Genomic DNA, 23,233 nt, shown 5'->3' with positions numbered 1-23,233 from the left:
GCACTGATCTGCTGTTCTTCAACTTCATGCATGTGATAATAAGGAGAAGCACTCGGTACAACAACAAACACCTTCAATTCATGAGCCCAAAATGGTGGTTGTCAATGCCATAGTGTGTGTCCTCAAGGTGCTCCGTGAGAAAAATAAAAATAAAAATCCAATGACTGCACCGACAAAACCGGTTGAGAAAGGAGACCAGTACGTTACTCCTGGTTCTGAATGAAACATTATGCTGATGTAACTCCCTTCCGAAGCCCTCCCAAACTGTATTCCTGAGGTGGAGCAAAGTTAGTCAGAAAAGTTAGCAAAATAGATATCCATCAATTTTGACATATTTGTACTTTGATATTTCATTTTCATTATTTAATTTTGTTTTCTGCAAGGTGACTCGAGCTGTGCGCTTGGGGTGGCGCCCTAGCGCCCTCTATTGGCCAGCCTCCGCTGGCTCATCATGCGGCATCGACAAATGACTGCCGCAAGATGGCGGATACCTTGACGTATTGTCCACGGTGAGGTGTCAACAACTACAACTACAGTAACCACATGACTGCTGGTTAAAGATTTACTGTTCTGATTGTCTTTGCGTAGCAAAGGCGGAGTTTATTACGTCAAACAGGTAGATCAGGTAGTACTTTGAACCCGGAAGAAAATAAAACAAAGGACAATTACTGGTAGGCGGACAATTCTTCCAAATAATGACAAGTTTGTTTATATATTGTATATATTGAAATGCCGTGCGTACTACGATGAGTTCATTTGATATTCATACCGTGTTTTCCTGATAGTGGCGAGTGGTTGATTTTGTGGCATTTGTTGTAGTAGACTGAAAACATTTGTAGTTTAACATTAAAGGATGAATGGTGACGATTGTTTAAGAGTTATTTTCTTTCCAGCAAGCGTATTTGTCACAAAATGGGAAAAGTGAATTCAAACCCTCTTTTAAATATTGTTTTAAAAAGTAAAAATCAGCTGAAATTAGCTGATTGAGCCTTACTTTTTGATTTCATTAGTCGTCCATGAAAGTAGTAAAAAATTGGCCATGTTTTCAGAAAAACAAGACATTTGTGGCCATTTCCTTGGACTTGGGAAAACTCATCAACATTTTTGCCTCTCTTCTGCCATGTTTTGAATCAAACACTATCCCGGTCATTCCCAAAACTTAGAGTGCAAGGTCCCTGTTTGAAAAAAGAGGATTTTCTCTGAAGCTCATCAAAACCTCAACACATACCCAAATACAGTATAAGAATAGAATAGAATATGTTTATGTGAACTTGAGGATATGAAAATGTAAATTAATAATCAGTCCCAACCCAATAATTGGGCTTTTATCGATCAATGGAAATAATTAACTAATTAATAAATTGATTCACTCGTTCAAATACAGTATGAACAAGAACATAACCATTAAGCAGACTATTTACTACACATTTTAAAACGTGGATATTTATATATCCATAGCAATCAATCACTGCTTTATGATTTATTTTTATAGATAGGAAAGTACATGCAAAAAAAAAAACAAGTGCTATTTATACTGATGTATGAAAGTTTGTAAAAAATATGTGCAAAGCACTGAGCATAAATTCTAAGTAGAAACTAAGAATTGGGTTTGTTTCTAGCATTAAAATAGGGTTTCTAGAGAACAAGCTAACGTACTGTCGGTAACGATGCAGTATTAGTCTTAGCAATTGGATCCTGTTTCACACTATTGTTTTCCCAAAAGTGAAAAAAAAAAAGTGAGCCATAGCAGCTGCACAGACGATAGTTTTTACTTTCTGACACATATAGTGTATTACAATGCTCATAACTTTTGATGTCAAATTATCATGGGTGATGATAATTGATTGATTTGATTTGATTGACAGATACAGACTCACTCAGTATTACCCTTTAACGTTTTTCTTACCTCTTAATTTGTCTTAAATTGGCTACATTATCAACATTTATTACTCAAATTACATAGTTTTGTTGGAAAAATTAAAAACGTTTTTTTTTCTTTTCTTTTTTTCGGTCTTGCAGTCACCATTTTTACAGCATACGTCTGTCAGTGTCATCTGCGGACGTCGTTGATCGTCGGTAACAAGATAAAGACTCAAAACGTTGATAGTGAATGAAGAGAAACCATAGCACTGACAATTATTTTTGTGTGTGTGGCTTCTTTTGTAGCAAAGCAGTATCATGGGACAGAAAAGCACCCAGGAGGACTTTGAGAGTCAGTTCAATGATGTCATTTCAAGACTGCAGTCCAAGGAGTTCTTCCAGTCTGAATGGGACATTGGCTTCGCCGTTGTCTTCTTAGTCTTCACTGGTGAGTGACAGTGTAACTGTAATACAAACTAAAACAGCCGTGTTACCTTCGAACCAAATAAAGATATAAGCTTATGAGAAATACCAGTAATAGCCGGAGGTGGGTAGGAGCACACTACAATTGTATTTGTCAGAGTTGTTTTAATGAAGCATACTTTTTACTTTTACTCGAGTATTTTAAGAAGAAACAGTACTTTTACTCTGTTAATGATCTACATAACGCTCGCTACTTTCATTTATCAATAAGCGCATGTTCAATCTATTTTTAGAAATTTGTTTTTGACTTCTGCGTTGGGCGCTGTTGCTCCAATCCACCGTGATTACCGCAGTGATGTTTGACTCAAGTTCACCAATCAAACGACACAACAAAGTCACATGTCTGCACACAACGTCTTCTATTGGGCTTCGCGGGCCAATCAAAGCGAGTCGTGACAGCTCGGGTATGGGAGGAGTTCGGTGAGACCATGGAGAAAGACTTCCGGACAGCTTCTGGTCCACCATCCGGCGTCTCAGGAGAGGAAAGCAGTCCACCACCAACACTGTGTATAGTGGGGATGGTGCGCTGCTGACCTCGACTCTGGACGTTGTGAGTCGGTGGGGAGAATACTTCGAAGACCTCCTCAATTCCACCGACACGCCTTCCAATGAGGAAGCAGAGTGTGGGTTCTCTGAGGCGGGCTCTCCTATCTCTGGGTTTGAGGTCACCGAGGTAGTTAAAAAGCTCCTCGGTGGCAGGGCCCCGGGGGTGGATGAGATTCGCACGGAATTCCTAAAGGCTCTGGATGTTGTGGGGCTGGCCTGGTTGACACGCCTCTGCAACATCACGTGGACATCGGGGACAGTGCCTCTGGATTGGCAGACTGGAGTGGTGGTCCCCCTTTTTAAGAAGGGGGGCCGGAGGGTGTGTTCCAACTACAGGGGGATGATACTCCTTAGCCTCCCTGGTAAGATCTATTCAGTGGTGCTGGAGAGGAGGGTCCGCCACCCTTTTCCTCAGTAGGAAAAGGGTGGCGTGCCCTCTCCAGGTCGGGGATGAGATCCTGCCCCAAGTGGAGGAGTTCAAGTATCTTGGGGTCTTGTTCACGAGTGAAGGAAGAATGGAACGGGAGATCGACAGGCGGATCGGTGCAGCGTCTGCAGTGATGCGGACTTTGTATCGATCCGTTGTGGTAAAGAAGGAGCTAAGCCGAAAGGCGAAGCTCTCGATTTACCGATCGATCGACGTTCCTACCCTCACCTATGGTCACGAGCTGTGGGTCGTGACCGAAAGAACAAGATCCAGGATACAAGTGGCCAAAATGACTTTCCTCCGCAGGGTGTCCGGGCTCTCCCTTAGAGATAGGGTGAGAAGCTCGGTCATCCGGGAGGATCTCAGAGTAGAGCCGCTGCTCCTTCACATCGAGAGGAGCCAGATGAGGTGGCTGGGGCATCTGATTCGGATGCCTCCCGGACGCCTCCCTGGTGAGGTGTTCCAGGCACGTCCCGGGGACACCCGGGGACAACCCAGGACACGCTGGAGAGACTACGTCTTTCGGCTGGCCTGGGAACGCCTCGGGATCCCCCCGGAAGAGCTGGATGAAGTGGCTGGGGAGAGGGAAGTCTGAGCGTCCCTGCTAAAGCTACTGCCCTCGTGACCCGACCTGGATAAGCGGTAGAAAATGGATAGATGGATGGTTGGATGGATATATATATATGGGTGTGTTTGTGTGTTTGTTTGTTTTTTGTTTTTTTTTACAAACCTATACAGTGATCCTCACCGAATGATTACTGGAAAGCTAGAAGCAGACCCAGTTCCATGTATCCTGAATGAAGATGTTGGAAAGACTATTAGTTCACTTAACGCCGGAAAAGCTTGTGGTCTGGATGAAATTTCTGTTGAAATGCTTAAAGCACGAGGGAACGAACTGAAGTAGAATACTTGTAAAACTATTTGAACACTGCTTGGACTTGCAAGAAGTACCGGCGACATGGAAAGACGCAGAAATCATTTTGCTCCAAAAATCAGGCGATAAAATGGACCTAAGAAATTACCCCCCAATAAGCCTGCTCTCAGAGATTTATATAGTCTTTGCAAAGATATTGGACAAACAAATTGGAATCAAACTCAGTGAAGCATAGCCGACAGAACAAGCAGGATTTTCATAACGGTTTTAATACTATGGACCGCATACAGACAGTTCAACGAATAATCAAACGCCCAATGTTGAAAATAAGCATTTGCGACAAGAAAAGATGCAGTTGGGTAAGACAGCAGATGCGAGTTACCGCCGTCATTCAAAAAATAAAATGCCTTAAATGGAAATGGGCTGGCCACGTTGCCCGAAGAGCTGACAAAAGATGGACCACAGAAACTATCGATTGGATACCACTGGACAGAAAGCGATGACGGCGAAGACCGAAAAGTAGATGGATCGATGAAATCATTAAACACTGGAATACACTGGCAACAAATTGCAAAATGTCGTAGTGGTTGGAAACGTGAAGAAGAGGCTATATATTCTTTTCCTTTTGGCTTGTCCCTTTAGGGGTCGCCACAGCGCGTCATCCTTTTCCATGTAAGCCTATCTACTGCATCCTCCTCTCAAACACCAACTGCCCTCATGTCTTCCCTCACAACATCCATCAACCTTCTCTTTGGTCTTCCTCTAGCTCTCTTGCCTGGCAGCTCCATCCTCATCGTCCTTCTACCAATATACTCACGATTTCTCCTCTGGACATGTCCAAACCATCGAAGTCTGCTCTCTGTAACTTTGTCTCCAAAACATCGAACCTTGGCTGTCCCTCTGATGAGCTCATTTCTAATTTTATCCAACCTGGTCACTCCGAGAGCAAACCTCAACATCTTCATTTACGCCACCTCCAGCTTGCTTCCTCTTGTCTCTTCAGTGCCACAGTCTCTAATCCGTACATCATGGCTGGTCTCACCACTGTTTTATAAACTTTGCCTTTCATTCTAGCAGAGACTCTTCTGTCACATAACACACCTGACACCTTCCTCCACCCATTCCAACCTGCTTGGACCCGTTTCTTCACTTCCTGACCACACTCACCATTGCTCTGTACGGTTGACCCCAACTATTTAAAGTGCTCAACCCTTGCTATCTCTTCTCCCTGCAGCCTCACTCTTTCCCCTCCACCCCTCTCATTCACGCACATATATTCTGTCTTACTTCGGCTAATCTTCATTGCTCTGCTTTCCAGTGCATGCCACCATCTTTCTAACTGTGCCTCCACCTGCTCCCTGCTTTCACTGCAGATCACAATGTCATCTGCAAACATCATGGTCCACGGGGATTCCAGTCTAACCTCATCTGTCAGCCTATCCATCACCACTGCAAACAGGAAGTGGTTCAGGGCTGATCCCTGATGCAGTCCCACCTCCACCTCACACCTACAGCACACCTCACCACTGTTCTGCTGCCCTCAGTACATGTCCTGTATTATTCTAACATACTTCTCTGCCACTCCAGACTTCCACATGCAGTAAGACAGTTCCTTTCTTGGTACTCTGTCATGGGCTTTCTCTAGATCGACAAAGATACAATGTATCTCCTTCTGACCTTCTCTGTACTTTTTCATCAACATCCTCGAGGCAAATAATGCATCTGTGGTACTCTTTCTAGGCATGAAACCATACTGTTGCTCGCAAATACTCACTTCTGTCCTGCATTTAGCCTCCACTACTCTTTCCCATAACTTCATTGTGTGGCTCATCAACTTTATTCCTCTATAGTTCCCAGAGCCCTGCACATCACCCTTGTTCTTAAAAATGGGCACCAGCACACTTTTCCTCAATTCCTCAGGCATCTTCTCACATGCTAGAATTCTCTTGAAAAAGCTGGTCAAAAACTCCATACCCACCTCTCCTAGAGGCTTCCATACCTCCACAGGAATGTCATCAGGACCAACTGCCTTTCCATTTTTCATCCTCTTTAATGCCTTTCTAACTTCCCCCTTACTAATCATTGCCCCTTCCTGGACCACCACACTTGCCTCTTCAACTCTCCCTTCTCTCTCATTTTCCTCATTCAGCAACTCCTCAAAGTATTCTTTCCATCTATCTAGGACACTACTGGCACCAGTCAACCTATTTCCATCTATATCCTTAATCACCCTAACCTGCTGCACATCCTTCCCATCTCTAGCCCTCTTGTCTGGCCAACCTGTATCGATCATTTTCTCCTTCTTTAGTGTCCAACCTGGCATACATGTCATCATATGCTTCTTGTTTGGTCTTTGCCCTATGTCGCATGTCAATGTATTCCTTTCGCCTCTCCACGGTCCTCTCAGTGTCCCACTTCTTCTTAGCTAACCTTTTTCCTTGTATGATTTGCTGTACTGTGAGGTTCCACCACCAAGTCTCCTTCTCTCCTTTCCTGCCAGAAGATACACCAAGTACTCCCCACCACCAGAGTCATCTTACACACCACCATCCAATGCTGTATAGCCACACTCTCCCCGGTAACCTCCTTCAGATTACATCGTCTGCATACGATGTAAACCACCTGCGTGCTTCGACCTCCTCTCTTGTAGGTCACCCTATGTTTCTGCCTCTTCTGGAAAAAAGTGTTCACTTCAGCCATTTGCATCCTTTTTGCAAAGTTCACCACCATCTGTTCCTCCAAGTTCCTTTCCTGGATGCCATACTTACACATCACTTCTTCATCACCCCCAATTTCCTTCACCAACATGTCCATTACAATCTGCACCAATCACGACTCTCTCTCTGTCTTGGATGCTCAGAACTACTTCGTCTAGCTCCTTCCAGAATTTATTTTTCACCTCTAGGTCACATCCTACCTGTGGGGCATAGCCACTAATCACATTATACATAACACCCTCAATTTCAAGTTTCAGCCTCATCACTCGATCTGATTCTCTTTTCACATCCAAGACATTCTTAGCCAACTATTCTTTTAAAATAACCTCGACTCTGTTTCTCTTCCCATCTACACTATGGTAAAATAATTTAAACCCTGCCCCTAAACTTCTAGCCTAACTGCCTTTCCACCTGGTCTCCTGGACACACAATATATCAACCTTTCTCCTAATTGTCATGTCAACCAACTCCCGAGATTTTCCTGTCACAGTCCCAACATTCAAAGTCCCCACATTCAGTTCTAGGCTCTGTGCTTTCCTCTTCTCTTTCTGCCGAAGAACCCGCTTTCCACCTCTTCTTCCTCTTCGACCCACAGTAGCTGAATTTCCACCGGCGCCCTCCAGGTTGACGGCGCCGGCGGAGGACGTTGTTATCCCGGGCCACGACCGATCCGGTATGGAATTCTTTGGATGAACGCTCATATTTGTTTGGCAAAGTTTTAAGCCGGAAGCCCTTCCTTTCGCCCAAAGTAAGTTGGACTAGGCTCCAGCGCCCTGCGACCCTGAATAGGATATGCGATGTAGCGAATGGATGGATGGATGGACAGTGGGGGGGAAAAGTATTTGGAGAGCCACCCGGAAGAGTCTAGAGCCACCGTGGAACTTGTCCCGCTTAAAACAATTCCCCTGTAAAATCCCATGCATGTTACTAAGACTACAATGAAGTGTGTTTGAGGCCACTTTAAACTCATTACTTTTGTGGTTGTACTGCACAGCTTGACTTTAGGTATTGTAGGAAATTCTGATGATGTGCTGCTGTGTGTGGTGGCAGGATTGGTTGTACTTATGGTCCTCCTGGTCCTCATTCGCTGCTGTTGCTGCTGCTGCTCCTGTGATGAGAAGGTGAAAACACACACGTGGTATGCTCTCACATATGGTGGAAGAAATACTCGTGTGCTCAGATCTAGTGCACACATCTAGAAATGCAATACAATGTTCACTTTGTAGTTCTGAAGATGATCTGTGTCTTCACACTGAATTAAACATTACATGTGGAGGTATGCATATAAAAGGTATGATAACTTGTTTTTTGTTGTAACAGCCTAAACGTCATAAAGTTGGCATAGAGAACATGTCTTTGGAACCATGACAGCTGAACATCAACCTGGAGAGTTTTCATCAACAAAATCACATTTCAAAATGTGTTTTTACTGTGTTTTCATACCCAATTAATTGTTGACTTGCTCTGATTGTTGTGATTTTCTAACACCAATCGTTGTACCTGATGTGGTTTCATCTCACAAAATGTACAGTTACCGGTAGCTTTGATTGCACTTTATTTGAATTGCTTTTAGTATTGAATATCCTGTGATTAATATTACATTAAAATATGTATATTTAATCAAATGTGTAATAAACCTTGGTCCATTCTTTTTTTTTTTTTTTTTTTAGTATATTCCTTCACATAATGTCCCTTTAGGGATTTATGTAGGACAGATATACAGTAACATCCTAGAGTGGACTTCCTGTTCATAATTTAAAAATACAAGCCCTTGCCTGGAAGATTGGTGGAAGGCTGCCATGTCCCAATATGCTTGCCATGTCAGCTAGGAGGTGGCGGACTGGCAGAGTCATGCATTTGGCCTGCAACACGCTTGGGTCCTGAAGTTGTTCAACTGGCTTCTGAAAAGTAGGTGTACTTTCTGACTGACAAAAACTCTCTAAAAACTCACAAGTTTTATTAATGTAAGAATTAAATGTAAGCTGCTATCAAAAATGGGGTCCCATGTCAAAATTTACCTTATTTTATTTTTGATTGAAATAGCTTTGGTTTTCAGTAAATGTGACCTTCTAATGCTGCAAATTCAGTTCATGACTATTGTCAGATACATTTCCATTGTTGTGGTAATACCCACCGTGCTGCTCACAACGCAGCAAGCCGCTGGCAGAACGGTGTTTGCTTCGTAGATGCACACAACTGGGACACTTAAGGCCAGCCGGCAAGCTAACAAGCTAGCAAGCTAAGGGCTGGAGCTAAAAAGCTCACTCGACCGCAGCGACATCGTTAAAACGTCAGCGCTCAGAGTTGTGTGCGTGCGTTCCCAATGTAGCACACACATGCGGGCACGCACTCTCACACTACTAATCCGCACACAGCACAGTCAATTACACTAAATCTATTTCATCCACAGGTTGAGCACACTGTCTTGTCAAACAGATTCCCCCCCCTCATCATTTAAATCTTCTGTAAAGCCCTTTTTGTTAAATTTTAATGTATAAAATGTTCTATGTATTTATATCGAAAAATACATCTGTTTGACAAGATAGTGTGCTCATGTTCTGTATAAATACATAGTGGCAAGGCCCCGGGGGTGGATGAGATTCGCCTGGAGTTCTGCAACATTGCGTGGACATCGGGGACAGTGCCTCTGGATTGGCAGACTGGGATGGTGGTCCCCCTTTTTAAGAAGGGGGACCAGAGGGTGTGATCCAACTACAAGGGAATCACACTCCTCAGCCTCCCTGGTAAGGTCTATTCAGGGGTGCTGGAGAGGAGGGTCCGTCTGGAAGTCGAACCTCAGATTCAGGAGGAGCAGTGTGGTTTTCGCCCTGGCTGTGGAACAGTGGACCAGCTCTACACCCTCTGCAGGGTCCTCAAGGGTGCATGGGAGTTCGCCCAACCAGTCAACATGTGTTTTGTGGACTTGGAGAAGGCGTTCGACCGTGTCCCTCAGGGGGTCCTTGTAGGGGGTGCTTCGGGAGTATGGGGTACTGAACCCCCTGATACAGGCTGTTCGATCCCTGTACGACCGGAGTCAGAGTTAGGTCCGCATATCCGGCAGTAAGTCGAACTTGTTTCCGGTGAGGGATGGTTCTGTTCATAACCCAAGTGGAGGAGTTCAAGTATCTTGGGGTCTTGTTCACGAGAGAGGGAAGAATGGAACGGGAGATCGACAGGCAGATGGGTGCAGCGTCTGCAGTGATGCGGGTCGATCCGTTGTGGTAAAGAAGGAGCTAAGCCGAAAGGCGAAGCTCTCGATTTACCGATCGATCGACGTTCCTACCCTCACCTATGGTCACGAGCTGTGGGTCGTGACCGAAAGAACAAGATCCAGGATACAAGTGGCCGAAATGAGTTTCCTCCGCAGGGTGTCCGGGCTCTCCCTTAGAGATAGGGTGAGAAGCTCGGTCATCCGGGAGGATCTCAGAGTAGAGCCGCTGCTCCTTCACATCGAGAGGAGCCAGATGAGGTGGCTGGGGCATCTGATTCGGATGCCTCCCGGACGCCTCCCTGGTGAGGTGTTCCAGGCACGTCCCGGGGACAACACAGGACACGCTGGAGAGACTACATCCTTCGGCTGGCTTGGGAATGCCTCGGGATCCCCCCGGAAGAGATGGATGAAGTGGCTGGGGAGAGGGAAGACTGGGCGTCCCTGCTAAAGCTACTGCCCCCGCGACCCGACCTCGGATAAGCGGTAGAAAATGGATGGATGGATGGAGTTAAGGAAGAAGTTAAAGAGAGAGGATGCTGCAGAGAATTAAAGGGAAAGTGTTGATATTTGCAAGGAAGTTGCCGGCTTCATTCATTTTTGAACGTACCGAGTGAGGGATCTACCTTGTATACACTCTGGTCACAATCTATGCTTTTTCATCGACAGGCATATTTTACATTATGAATATTGTTTCGCATTGATGTGAAACAACATTTGATGGTTTACGTACTATTTACGCGGCTTGAGCCGAGGCAACGCAGCGGCACAGCTCGTAAACCCGGAAATGTACAGTATTTTCACCGTAAGGGAAAGCTTCTGTGCATTTTGGTTGAATGTACGACTGATTGGCTGCTCAAGGAAACAGTTGCCAAACAACACAAACTGTGCCATAGTTCAGTTGGATTCGGCGCTAGCCTTAACCACCATAATCCTAACCTTAACTCATCCTAAACTGCCTTAACCACAACCCTACTCCTAAACCTAACCATAATAAACTTTAGTTTTTTTGAAAAAATATTTGGTACGGACATCTCGTTACATCTGCGTAGCCTACACCCTTCCCGCGATGCAGGAGCCAATCATGTTGAAGCGGGGCGGGTCGAGAAAGAGCGTCGGATTTCTAAGAATGTCTTTGAAATGCGACGTTCCCTTCCCTTTGGTGTTTTGTCTTTTGTAAAAGTGTTTTGGCTTTTGTTATTTTGTTTCCTGTAATGTAAAAGTGTTTTGGCTTTTGTCAGTTTGTTTCCTGAAATGTAAAAGTGTTTCACAATTTGTTATATTGTTTTGCACTTCCAGGCACTGTAGTTCCAGTAATACATAGAAGACCAGTGAAAATGTACCTTCTTTTTATTCCACACATTGGTTTTATGTTTGACTGGTACACATTATTTAAAGTTTTCAAAAGTGCAGCTTTCTTTGATCATTTAACAAATAACACATAATATATTAAGATATTATTTTCACAATTGCTATTACGTCACCAAGGAGGTTCTCAAATAAGTGACCAAAAATAATTTAATAAAATGGCTATCAGAAGTGAATGTGAGACATTATATTGGCCACATGATGGCAGCTCTCAGTTGTTGTCGTCATCCTCCTCAAAGACATCAGCAACAGTCCTGTCAGGGGTTGAGAGACAAAAAGTAGATTCCACACGATGGTTAATAAGAGTTGGAAATTAGTTGGAAATCACATTTCATTTTCAATAGACTTCAATGACTTACTTGTAGATTGACCCAGTCACTTTGTCAAGGAATCCCCCTAAAGGAAACAGAGTATTGTTCGTGTTGTCTTTAATGTTCTTCATAATGTGTGTGTGTGTGTGTGTGTGTGTATATATAAAAACATTCAAGCATTAAAAGCTTATTTTATCAGTGACCAAATCAACATTAAACTTCACTTTCTTGAGAAAAGTTACTCACCGGTTTGAAAAGTTACTCACCGGGTTGGCATAGAGTTTGACAAGCAGGACACACGTGGCAGAAACTGCACATCTGTGAAGAAGTCAGGGTGAAAAGAATGGACAAAATCAACTCACAATGTGCTGGACTCACACTGTCCTCTAGTTTTGTAAGGCAGTTGAATAGATGACAGTAGCAGTATTTAATCTCATGAATCTATTTTGCATCAAAACATATAAGATGTATGATTCTGATATAATCATACAGTAGTTAATCTAGTCAGTGTTAAGCTGTTTGAGATATGTTTGCCAACCTACAGTATAGGTCAATCTGATTGGTTTTTGGATGTGGCACATAAAGCCCCTTAATAATCAGTTTTTATTTGAATCATCTACCATGTCAGGTTAGTAAACTGTATGCAGTATATAGCAAAAAATTTAAGTTAGAAATGCTTGTGTTAGGGAATAAAATTTAGGTTTGAATACAGTCTGATACAAACGTCCAAGTCTTACAGGGGGAGTAAACTGTTTATATTTATTTATTTTGCAAGAATAGATTGTATGTGCCAGCACAACAAAAACACTGTACTTTGATTTATATTGCTGTCATAGAATAAGAACTGAGCGGAAATTTAAAAAAAATAAATAAATCATCAAGCCAAGGGGGGCCCCATGTCACCCTCTGCTGCAAACCAGAAGTGAGGTCACGACTACCGACTACCTTACCGCACTAATACGTTATATTGGAATAAGCCTGGTTTGTTAAAAATGGATCGGTAGGCCGAGCAGACAGCTGCTAGCCACAAGCAGCTACTGCTGCCATATTCTGCAATTTTACTCATGCACCGACTGCGTAATTAATTCGTGATTTTTTTAATTTTTTTTTTAGCATATTAAATTAGCGATTGAACATGATTTGAAGATGGTGTTGTGTTGATGTTCGTGGCAACAGGATTTGTGTGTAAGATGGCAACATAATATCAACTTTAACGAAATTAGAATTGTTTTTTTGTAAATAAAGCATCAGGAATGGCTGATACATGTCACGTGAGGGTGAATACTTAAAAATGGTGCCAACTTGAGCGAGTAGATGCGATGATTTATCCTTATCTTTTTTCATTTATAAAAAATACTTTGTAGATTTAGGTAAACAGCAGCTGATAAAGAAGATCTGGACTTTAAAACAGAACAGCATGTATGACATCTTGGGTTTAGTTCCCCTTTAACACAACAAATCTAGATATGACCTAAGGCATGCCCAGTACTGTATGTTTTTAAGGCAGGTGACATACAGTAATGTCCAGTCTTTTTCATACTCTTTGTTCAATACTTTTGAAGAATAGATTATAATGCAAATTTTGGGAATGGCAGCTGGTCCCGAATGGAAGGTATTTGAATTTTTAGGACTTAGCTTTTCAAATATTAGGTGGAAAACAGAATAGTGTTTGCATGCTGCAGTGTAGGAAGATGCTGGTGTGAATGAAGTGAGGACAGTGATGTGTCACTTTCTGCTGAATCACTCTTTACAGTAATAAATGCAGTTTTCAAGGCTCTCGTATTTCCAACAAATAATATCAAAGAGGAGGACATCGAGGTTTGTAAGGTTCCATAGTGTCTCACCTTGCAGTCATCACAGTGTTCCGACTTGTCTCCTTCTTCACAAGGACATTTGTCACAGCTGTCACAGTGCTGAAAGGAGATGACGTCCCAAAAAGAGCCACATATCATATAACAGAACCTATAGCCTTTTAAAGTAGAAATGTGGAGACCGAGCAATGCAAATAAGATGATGAGAATTTTGGCATTTTTGTGGAAATTTTACTTTGGAGTGAGAATTGTTGTTCGTTGTTATTCAGCGTCCACTGTTTTTTTTTTAATTATTTGGCTATTTGTGTATTTTTATGGGGTAGACTTACCTCACAGAATTCACAGTATGCACAAACAGAGCCCTTGTGATATTTTCCGTTATCTTCGTGTTTGTTATCATCATCGTCGTCATCATCATCATCATCTTTGTGCTCGTCATCGTCGTCATCATCTTTGACATCGTCGTCATCATCATCATCATCTGCAATAATGATTAATATACACAATCTTCTGATGATCAGCATAAACATCATATGGTATACTCGTGTTTACACTCCGCATAAAATGTCACATTAAAGTTAATGTATGTGAAACAGAGTGCGTCCATGGCCATGAGGTCAGATAATGTCGATTCTCTGATTAAAGTAACAATAATCATACGTCTAAATTGTTTGCTTTATACATACACTGGAACCCTGATAAAACCGACCGTCAGGACTGGCCAATGTGTCCAAAAATAGCTTCCATTTGCCACTTAAATTGCTGTTGACAAAGTCTGTCAGTTCCAGAATTGTCTGCTGTTGTTTACTGGTGCTGTGGTGCAATTCAGGCAGAGAATGGGACTGACATATTTTCGGGTCACAGATATACAATATGACTAGGTCCAATTTCCAAAGCTGTGCCTCCCGTGCCTGCATGTTGAATGTGGGGTATTGACGTGGCGGCCATGTCACGATGGATATACTGTATCTATTGTTTATTGTACATAGACTCGCAGTGCAGAGAGAGAGAGCGGCATGGCGGCAGTGTTAACTGTGAGGAGCCTGGAGCTGAACATGCTCAAGACTGTAGAGATGATCATGGACTTCAGGAAGCATCCTTCTAAAGCTGCTCCTCATCCTGTCCAACTGCCCTGTGTCAACAGTCAAGACCTTCAAGTTCGTGGGAATTACAGTCTCTCGGAACCTGTAGTGAGAGACCAACATCAACTCCATCCTCAAAAAGGCCCAGCACAGGATATACTTCCTGCGGCTTCTGAGGGAAGCATGGCCTGCCACAGGAGCTGTTGAGGCACTTCTACACAGCAGTCATCGAATCAGTCCTGTGTTCATACTGTACATCAAAGTCTGGTTTGGTGATGCCACAAAAAAAGGACAAACTCCAACTGCAACGGACAATCATGACACAAGAAATCGGAGGTACCCCCTACCCTCCCTTGAGGACTTGGATAACGAAGGTGTTTCTTTGCTCGGTCTTCAGTAAAGGGTGACAACACGTGACGACTTGTATCTTTTCCTCTCTTTGCAAAGATTTGTCTTTTTTCCTTGGAATAAAAACCCACAAAGACAAGATTGCTTCCGTACTTATTCTGTCAGAAAACGATTTACCAAAACACACGCTTGCGGAACTAAGACAAGCGCATGCAAAATCCTCTTGGACCCTCCGCATCCTGGTCACCACCTCTTCCAGCTCCTTCCCTCAGGTAGGCACTATTGATCAATGCAAACTAAAACAAGCAGACATTCCAACAGCATATTTCCTCTTGCCATTAACTTCCTAAACAGTTAACTTACAATTCCATTGTAACATGCAGCAAATTTTGTGTTGAGATTGTTGGCACTTCTCTGTTGGGACACTTCTACATTATTCGTACACTCACTGTAGTAGTCTCGTCACTCTGCACTACTTGCATATCTGTTGTTGACCATTACTGACCACTCATGTGCTTGAGAACTATTGTAGTATATTTCAATAGTACTGTAACCAGACTTCCTTTGGGAAGGTCAAATGGTTGGAGACCTGTATTCACACCAACTATCTTTTCTTTGTAATTCTACATCAAGGAACGTCGTTTAACCAGTTCTATGTTTATAGGGGTGTCCTGCTTCCCCCCTGACAGAAACCTGTCTGGGGGTTACAACAGGGGCCAGGTCATCAAAGAGGACATTATCGCAGCAAAGGGCCCAGGGGAGGAGGATTGACCAGACGAAAAGGCACCAGCAGGCGAGTGCGATTCCAAATATGGTCATGAGGAGCACCATCCTTCCGGGTGCACCCTGGGAGGCACGAAAGCCACGCCCAGAGAAGGAAAGCTTGATAAACATAGATCCAGGGTTTTTCGGGGGCTTTTCCGTCGTTCTGGCAATGTAAGCAGCTGTTATGACACTAAGGCTTGTTCAATAAATCGAATTAGCCCAAACGCCAAGTGTCTCGAATTCTTCATTCATCCCATGCCCGACGGACGTCGGAGTCCTCCCGGCTGATCTCCGACTCGGAACCACAGGCGGAAAAATCCACCACACTATCTACACCATTAGCACAATTGTCACTGTACTGGATTATTGCTCAATTAGTAATTCCAAAGTGGTTTAAATTGCTAGAGGATCTGCATCATTTGCACAATTGTTAAAAAAAAGAAAAAAGGTTTCAGCATTACCACATTCCCGGTAACCTTTCATTGCTCAGTGACTCTCCGTAGTGTGTTTTCATGTTTTTATGTCTCAAAAGTATTTTTTGTCAAAATGGCTGTCTCTTGTCGTACTTGAGCGGCTCCAACTACCGGAGACAAATTCCTCTTGTGTTTTTGACACACTTGACAAATAAAGATGATTCTGTTTCCGAATACAAAACACAAGTCTCTCGAGTCTGGAACATGCTATTTTTGTTACAGTAACAATTATTTTTGTCAGGCAGTTCACCTTTGGCAACGGATTTAGAACTAGGAAGCACTAATTCCTCGCAGCTCATGAAAGCGACTCGCCTATGATGACTATTGTACGTCAACAATGTCACTATGAACAAGCACACTGGTGTGGTAAGTTTGGCTAAAATGTGAAACTTTAAAAAAAAAAAAAAAAAAAAAAAAAAAAAGGAAGCTTGAAAATGTTTGAATCATTATTGATAATAACTTTGAACCGTACTGGGCGTTTTAGGCCACGAAAAAAAAAAACCTACAAAAGAGTAATTTTGTACTGCACAGTAATATGGGTGCATATGGCCTAAAAAAAGTCCTTCAGTGGAACAGACAATTGGCTGTATCGGAGAACCTCACCACCCCTATTAGTCTGTTCTATCGAGGTTCCACTGTAATGCAATTTTCTGTTTGTGTATTAATTTTGTAGCAGTTGGCAAACAGATATTGTAAAAGTGTGATGGAGTGCAATTACTGATGTACGAGTGTGGATGTCTTATAACTGCATCCTGTAATGGTCTATGTCTGGTGTTGTTATTTTGTTAATAGTGTAATTGGTACTGTTTTCCACTTGCAGCGGGTATTTTGTACAACGTACATAACTCACCTTGAATTTTCTCAGCAAGCCCCTTGATTTTAATTAGATCTAATGCCGCATAAAGCATTTATGAAAGGATTTCAGAAAGCACAAGAATTAAAACAGTTACTACTCACAGTTTCACAATTTTTTTTTTAGATAAATCAGGTCTGCTAAAACAATATTCAGACTAAACACATAATTACACAGTGATAATAGTGATGCATTGAGTGCAGAAAAATAAATAAATATGCTGCTTGTAGTCATGTTCACATTTGTGTACACTTGATTTATTTGATGATTTAAAGTAGGTTTAAAGACATGGACAGTAGTGATTGCTCTTTGTAACACACAATCACAGTTAACATAAAACAGTGTTTCGTTAAGAAAGAACAACAAGAAGAAAAAAAGCAGAAAACCATTTCATCTCTTGACAAGTTGACATTTAACAGAGCTCTTGGAGTTTTCTCTCTTTTCCCAAATACTCTCTCCCTGAAGGCTGGGCAGCAATTTCTTTCATCATTATAATAATGGAAAAACATGCCCATAAAAATGTTTTTCAAATTAGTCCACAATCATTTTGAGATTATTACAGTGACAAGCATTTGGAGGTCACAAAGCTACTGCAGTGAAAATTGCTTAATCATTGCAAGTTTCCAAGAAAAAGGTTCCATGGATGCATTATAATGTCATGTCACAATTTGCTGTATTTCAGCGCTTGAAAAACATATTGCGTCTTTGTTCAACAGTGGCACAGATGTTCTACAGAGAAAGAGAGAGATGAAGAGAGCTGAAGAAAGAGAGAAACTTAATATCCGTTGGGTGTTGGGAAGTTAACATGATTCAAGTGACTGATCAGCCAGAAAGCATTTAACATTTTATAGGATCCACAGGGTGTAAAGTCTCTGTCATTTTTTTTTTTAGTAACTATTTTTGAAATATCAATTAATTTACAAAGTGGCCCTCCTGCACCTCCCCTCAAGCTTTAGTCTCCCTCGGTCAAGTGAGTGGGAAATTTCAACCCCAATCAGTCTCTCTTTCTCTGTAGACTCACATGAGCAGGACACAAACACAGGTCAATCCAATCCAAAACAAATGTGAAAGGATGATCCCAGAAACGGAAGCATTCTTTCCAATGAAACAAAATCAAGACTAGAAGAGAAAACAAATGACAGTTATCCAAGGCTCAGATGTAAAATTGTCTTTTGTTTTCAATTTCTCTCTCAAACAATTACTTCTGTAGTCCCCAAGTTCATATCTAGTGTACTGTACGAAGAACTTCGGACAGATGGGCTTCAGGCAGGCCAGTTCAATTCCCCCAAAGTGCTCATAACTCTAAAAGTTAAGTAGGGAAAAGAACACAGTGTAAGAGACGGGAAGGGACATTGCAGAGCTAGAAAGTGGTGGAGGAGGGACTTTGACGAAATCATATGAATTCCAAAGACAACTGACACAGAGATGATCAGGTTGATGCGACATAAAGGAAGGGGAGGGGCAAGGCTCCCCGCCCTCTTTTGAACTCATGCACCATTTTGTAGCTGGAAGCGTCAATCATCCCTGCTACTTCCCGGTTGAATTTGACATAGTACGAGGAAACCCAATGAGGCTGTATTTTGCTTGCTAGTTTCAAACAGACTGACCTGGAACAAATAGGATGCGGTTTGTTCCAGGTGAAATTAATTGGTCAGTGACAGCTGATGCTTTTGTTCACAGCAGTCTGGGTATGTGTTAACACAGAGACACAACACAGCCTTAATATACAGTTAACAGACGATAAGCCATTTTCATAGTGACATCACACCACCCCTCATTCTCTTCCTGGAGTTATTGTTGCATATTCGTTAATGAAATAAGATGGAAACAAATGAACAGCAATAGGAGAGTGACACTAATAATGACATTACTGTCATAATTCTTAATTAGGACAGCAGTTCAGTAGATCAAACCTAGAAAGGTCAATCTTTAAGAAATTCATCCATCCATTTTCTGAGCCGCTTCTCCTCACTAGGGTCGCGGGCGGGCTGGAGCCTATCCCAGCTGTCATCGGGCAGGAGGCGGGGTACACCCTGAACTGGTTGCCAGCCAATCGCAGGGCACATAGAAACAAACAACCATTTGAAAATAAAAAGAGAGGGGGATATTTTGAGGTTAAGCTTGTCATCCACTCCATTCATTGCAATTGAACCTTCCGCTATGACCGTCGCTGGTGACAATGAAGGCAAGCTTCAATTTCGTCCACTGTTACATAATAAAGAATGAATAAAGTTCAGAACTGTTGTAAAACACAACATATGTATATTTTATAGGCTGTATTTACAGTATATGGCTCAGCAGCGGATGAGACTCATTCGCTTAAAACCCGAAATACCGTGTTGCCGTTCAGCTTAGTTAAGTGGTTGGGTACCAGCCACACAGTGAACAGGTACTTGAATATTAATTGTCGAAACTACGTCACACCGTGGGTGATTTTATATCCTGTTGTTTGCAAGAGGTTTTGGAATTCAAAGGTTATTGCATTCAATTGACAAACCGTATAGATGTCAAACTTGTCACATACTCATTTTGACCTATGTTATGCATAAAACAGCAGAAAAAAAATGATTCGAATTGAAGAAGACCTTTAAGCACAGTGTTAATGTTCAAACTGCATAATGTTACAAGGGGACTGCTCTGTGATTGGATAGTGACCAGTCAATGGTACACTCCGCCTCGCGTCCAAAGACAGCTGGGAAAGTGTCCAGCTCACCCCCGACCCTAATAAGGACAAGTGATATAGAAAACGTATAGATAATCCTTTATAGTTATGGCTCGCAGCAGTTTCTCACGTCCCTGGTGACAAGCGTATTAGTAATCACTTTCTCTTAACACAAACCAAGTGCGTGGTGTATGAAGAGGGATACTTGCCATTGTTATGAATTCACACTTTTTACATGCATATGCACTAAATGTGACCGCTGTATTTAATCCATCACAGTGATGAACACAGCAAGCCCACACTACACTCGCTGAGGAAAAGTTACTAGTGCAGCAGTTTGATAAGGCATACAGTATGACCTAGTAGCTTCTCTGTCTCTATTTCTGAAAAATAATGGCCAAACAAGCTGAATCTGATGCGACTCTGAATAAGTAGCTTCAAAGACAAAGCTGTCTGCATTTTTGTCTGAAACTTATCATTGCCGTTACGTAGCCAAGCGTGCTACTGCTAGCGGAGCTCTCGACGTGAGGAGAAATGTTGCTCCTTCCGGGGAACTGACATACACTAACACCAATGAATGGTAAAGGTAACAATAGGCTTTGATGTATTACAACAAGTACAACTCAAAAAGCTAAAATAATCAAATAATAATAATAATAATAATAATAAATTACCAAAGAAAAATTCTCTTGCAAACAGGTTTGTCAAACCCTGAGGTAAGAGACAAGTACGAAGTACACCTTGGACTGGTCACCAGCCAATTGCAAGGCACATGTACAACCCCAATTCCAATGAAGTTGAGATGTGTTAAACATAAATAAAAACCGAATACAATGATTTGCAAATCATGTTCAACTGATATTTAATTGAATACACTACAAAGACAAGATATTTAATGTTCAAACTGATCAACTTTATCGGTTTTAGCAAATAATCATTAACTTAGAATTTTATGGCTTCAACACATTCCAAAAAAGCTGAGACACGTTCATGTTTACCACTGTGTTCTTGTTTGATGTACAGCTTCAGCTGTTCAACAGTCCGGGGTCTCCGTTGTCATATTTTACGCTTCATAATGCGCCACACATTTTCAATGGGAGACAGGTCTGGACTGCAGGCAGGCCAGTCTAGTACCCGCACTCTTTTACTACGAAGCCACGCTGTTGTAACACGTGAAGAATGTGGTTTGGCATTGTCTTGCTGAAATAAGCAGGTGCGTCCATGAAAAAGACGTTGCTTGGATGGCAGCATATGTTTCGCCAAAACCTGTATGTACCTTTCAGTATTAATGGTGCCTTCACAGATGTGTAAGTTGCCTATGCCATTGGCACTAACACAAACCCATACCATCACAGATGCTGGCTTTGGAACTTTGCGTCCATAACAGTCTGGATGGTTCTTTTCTGGGTGTTGTTGATAAATGGCTTTTGCTTTGCATAGTAGAGTTTCAAGTTGCACTTACGGATGTAGCGCCGAACTGTATTTACTGACATTGGTTTTCTGAAGTGTTCCTGAGGCCATGTGGTGATATCCTTTACACATTGATGTCGGTTTTTGATGCAGTGCCGCCTGAGGGATCGAAGGTCACGGGCATTCAATCTTGGTTTTCGGCCGTGCTGCTAACATGCAGTGATTTCTCCAGATTCTCTGAACCTTTGATGATATTATGGACCGTAGATGATGAAATCCCTAAATTCCTTGCAATTGTACGTTGAGGAACAGTCCTTAAACTGTTCGACTATTTTCTCACGCACTTGTTCACAAAGAGGTGAACCTCGCCCCATCTTTGCTTGTGAATGACTGAGCAATTCAGGGAAGCTCCTTTTTTACCCAATCATGGCACACACCTGTTCCCAATCAGCCTGTTCACTTGTGGGATGTTCCAAACAGGTGTTTGATGAGCATTTCTCAACTTTCTCAGTCTTTTTTGCCACCTGTCCAAGCTTTTTTGGAACGTGTTGCTGCCATAACATTCTAAGTTAATGATTATTTGCTAAAAACAATGACGTTTATCAGTTTGAACATTAAATGTCTTTGTAGTCTATTCAATTAAATATAGGTTGAAAATGATTTGCAAATCCTTGTATTCTGTTTTAATTGATGTTTAACACCACGTCCCAACTTCATTGGAATTGGGGTTGTAGACAAAAAACAATCCACACTCACATTCGCTATGGAAAATTTCAAATATTCAATTAACCTAATATGCATGTTTTTGAAATGTGCTAGGAAGCCTGTCTCCCCAGAGAAAACCTTGCAAGCGCGAGGACAACATGGAAAAAAAGGGTGGAACTGAGATTCAAACCCCAAACCGTAGAATTGTGAGGCAGATGTGCTAACCACTATACTATGTCATTGTGCTGCCTCATTAAAATAATATGATGTAAATAATAAAACATTACCAATCCCACATTACCCTTGGTTACTGTTTGCCTAAGCGTTCATCTATTAATGAAAAGGGTGGCAGAAATAAAAAGAACTCCAGGAAGAAGGAAGTGGTCTGACATGTCATGAAAAAGGTCTTTTACATAAACATACACATTAACTGACCTTCATGATCGTCATCATCATCATCATCATCATCATCGTCGTCATCGTCGTCGTCATCATCATCATCATCATCATCATCATCATCGTCGTCATCATCGTCATCATCATCGTCATCCTCGTCGTCATCACCGTCATCATCGTCATCGTCATCATCATCATCATCATCATCATCATCATCATCATCATCATCGTCGTCATCATCATCATCATCATCGTCATCATCATTGTCATCATCATCGTCGTCGTCATCATCATCATCATCGTCGTCATCATCATCATCGCCATCATGTTCATCATCGTCATCATCATCATCAGCCACCAGACCTTGCTCAGAGTGGAACGGCAGATCCTGCGCCTTGGCTGCAGGAGCCAATGGGGTGTGGAAGGAGCATAGCAGCGCCATCAACAACACAAGAATCAGACTTCTTATGGATGCCATGTTCAAAGACAAGACCGAGCTAACAAGGAATAAACCTGGATTCACGACTGGAATCCACAACTGTAGTTCAGGGCTATAAACGCTTGCGCGCACACACACACGCACACACTCCCAAATTCAAACCCGCTCTCGAGTACACACTACACAGCAAAGAAGTGACACCAGCTCTGATGGCATCCAATTAACAGGCTCCGGTAAATGGAAAATATTCCAAGCTGAGTTTCAGGCACGTGTTCCCAGTTTCCCCACAACAGTCCTTGGATTAAAAAAAAGTCCTGTATGTGAATCTCAATTTTCAATTTTCACTTTTATGAGAGCTGTCAGTGAATGGTCAGTGTTGGAGACACTGGCAGGAGTAGACTGAAAAAGCGTGAGACCAACCCATGAGGTAAAATGATAAGACTTGACTGGTGGGGGGCGGTTCAGATTGACTGACAGTGGCAAATGTTGGTGGGC

The 23,233-nt window shown here is 42.3% G+C and overlaps 2 protein-coding genes across 3 annotated transcripts; one reads left to right on the top strand and one right to left on the bottom strand.

The window, feature by feature from the left end:
- The first annotated feature begins 606 nt into the window (after nucleotides 1–606).
- smim22 (small integral membrane protein 22) lies at nucleotides 607–8,490 on the top strand. Of its 2 annotated transcripts, XM_061701236.1 has the most exons (5): nucleotides 632–671; nucleotides 2,020–2,076; nucleotides 2,167–2,308; nucleotides 7,958–8,028; nucleotides 8,228–8,490. In XM_061701236.1, the coding sequence occupies exons 3-5, from the start codon at nucleotides 2,179–2,181 to the stop codon at nucleotides 8,273–8,275; spliced, it is 249 nt and encodes an 82-aa protein (XP_061557220.1). In that variant the 5' UTR covers nucleotides 632–671; nucleotides 2,020–2,076; nucleotides 2,167–2,178; the 3' UTR covers nucleotides 8,276–8,490. The 2 variants fall into 2 exon arrangements, with proteins under 2 accessions (XP_061557221.1, XP_061557220.1); XM_061701237.1 differs by lacking the exon at nucleotides 2,020–2,076 and having other exon boundaries at nucleotides 607–671.
- Nucleotides 8,491–11,694: 3,204 nt separating this feature from the next.
- LOC133415077 (sarcoplasmic reticulum histidine-rich calcium-binding protein) lies at nucleotides 11,695–23,156 on the bottom strand. The gene is made up of 6 exons (XM_061700892.1): nucleotides 22,339–23,156; nucleotides 13,935–14,086; nucleotides 13,639–13,707; nucleotides 12,061–12,112; nucleotides 11,843–11,879; nucleotides 11,695–11,737 (listed from the first exon to the last, which is right to left on the bottom strand). The coding sequence occupies exons 1-6, from the start codon at nucleotides 22,775–22,777 to the stop codon at nucleotides 11,695–11,697; spliced, it is 792 nt and encodes a 263-aa protein (XP_061556876.1). The 5' UTR covers nucleotides 22,778–23,156.
- Nucleotides 23,157–23,233: the final 77 nt, after the last annotated feature.

This window comes from Phycodurus eques, chromosome 16 (assembly GCF_024500275.1).
Source record: "Phycodurus eques isolate BA_2022a chromosome 16, UOR_Pequ_1.1, whole genome shotgun sequence".
NCBI classification, from domain to species: domain Eukaryota; kingdom Metazoa; phylum Chordata; class Actinopteri; order Syngnathiformes; family Syngnathidae; genus Phycodurus; species Phycodurus eques.
The sequence above is the reverse complement of the archived record's forward strand: the minus strand, read 5'-3'. Positions and strand labels throughout refer to the sequence as shown.

Bases quoted from the DNA above. Each gene is read 5' to 3' on its own strand.
- smim22 (XM_061701237.1), top strand. From the start codon at position 2,179: ATGGGACAGAAAAGCACCCAGGAGGACTTTGAGAGTCAGTTCAATGAT. The intron at 2,309-7,957 runs GTGAGTGACAGT...GTGTGGTGGCAG, and splicing joins TGTCTTCTTAGTCTTCACTG to GATTGGTTGTACTTATGGTC. The intron at 8,029-8,227 runs GTGAAAACACAC...TTGTTGTAACAG, and splicing joins GCTGCTCCTGTGATGAGAAG to CCTAAACGTCATAAAGTTGG.
- LOC133415077 (XM_061700892.1), bottom strand. From the start codon at position 22,777: ATGGCATCCATAAGAAGTCTGATTCTTGTGTTGTTGATGGCGCTGCTA. The intron at 14,087-22,338 runs GTCAGTTAATGT...TCATTATTGCAG, and splicing joins TGATGATGACGATCATGAAG to ATGATGATGATGATGACGAC. The intron at 13,708-13,934 runs GTAAGTCTACCC...ATCTCCTTTCAG, and splicing joins CATACTGTGAATTCTGTGAG to CACTGTGACAGCTGTGACAA.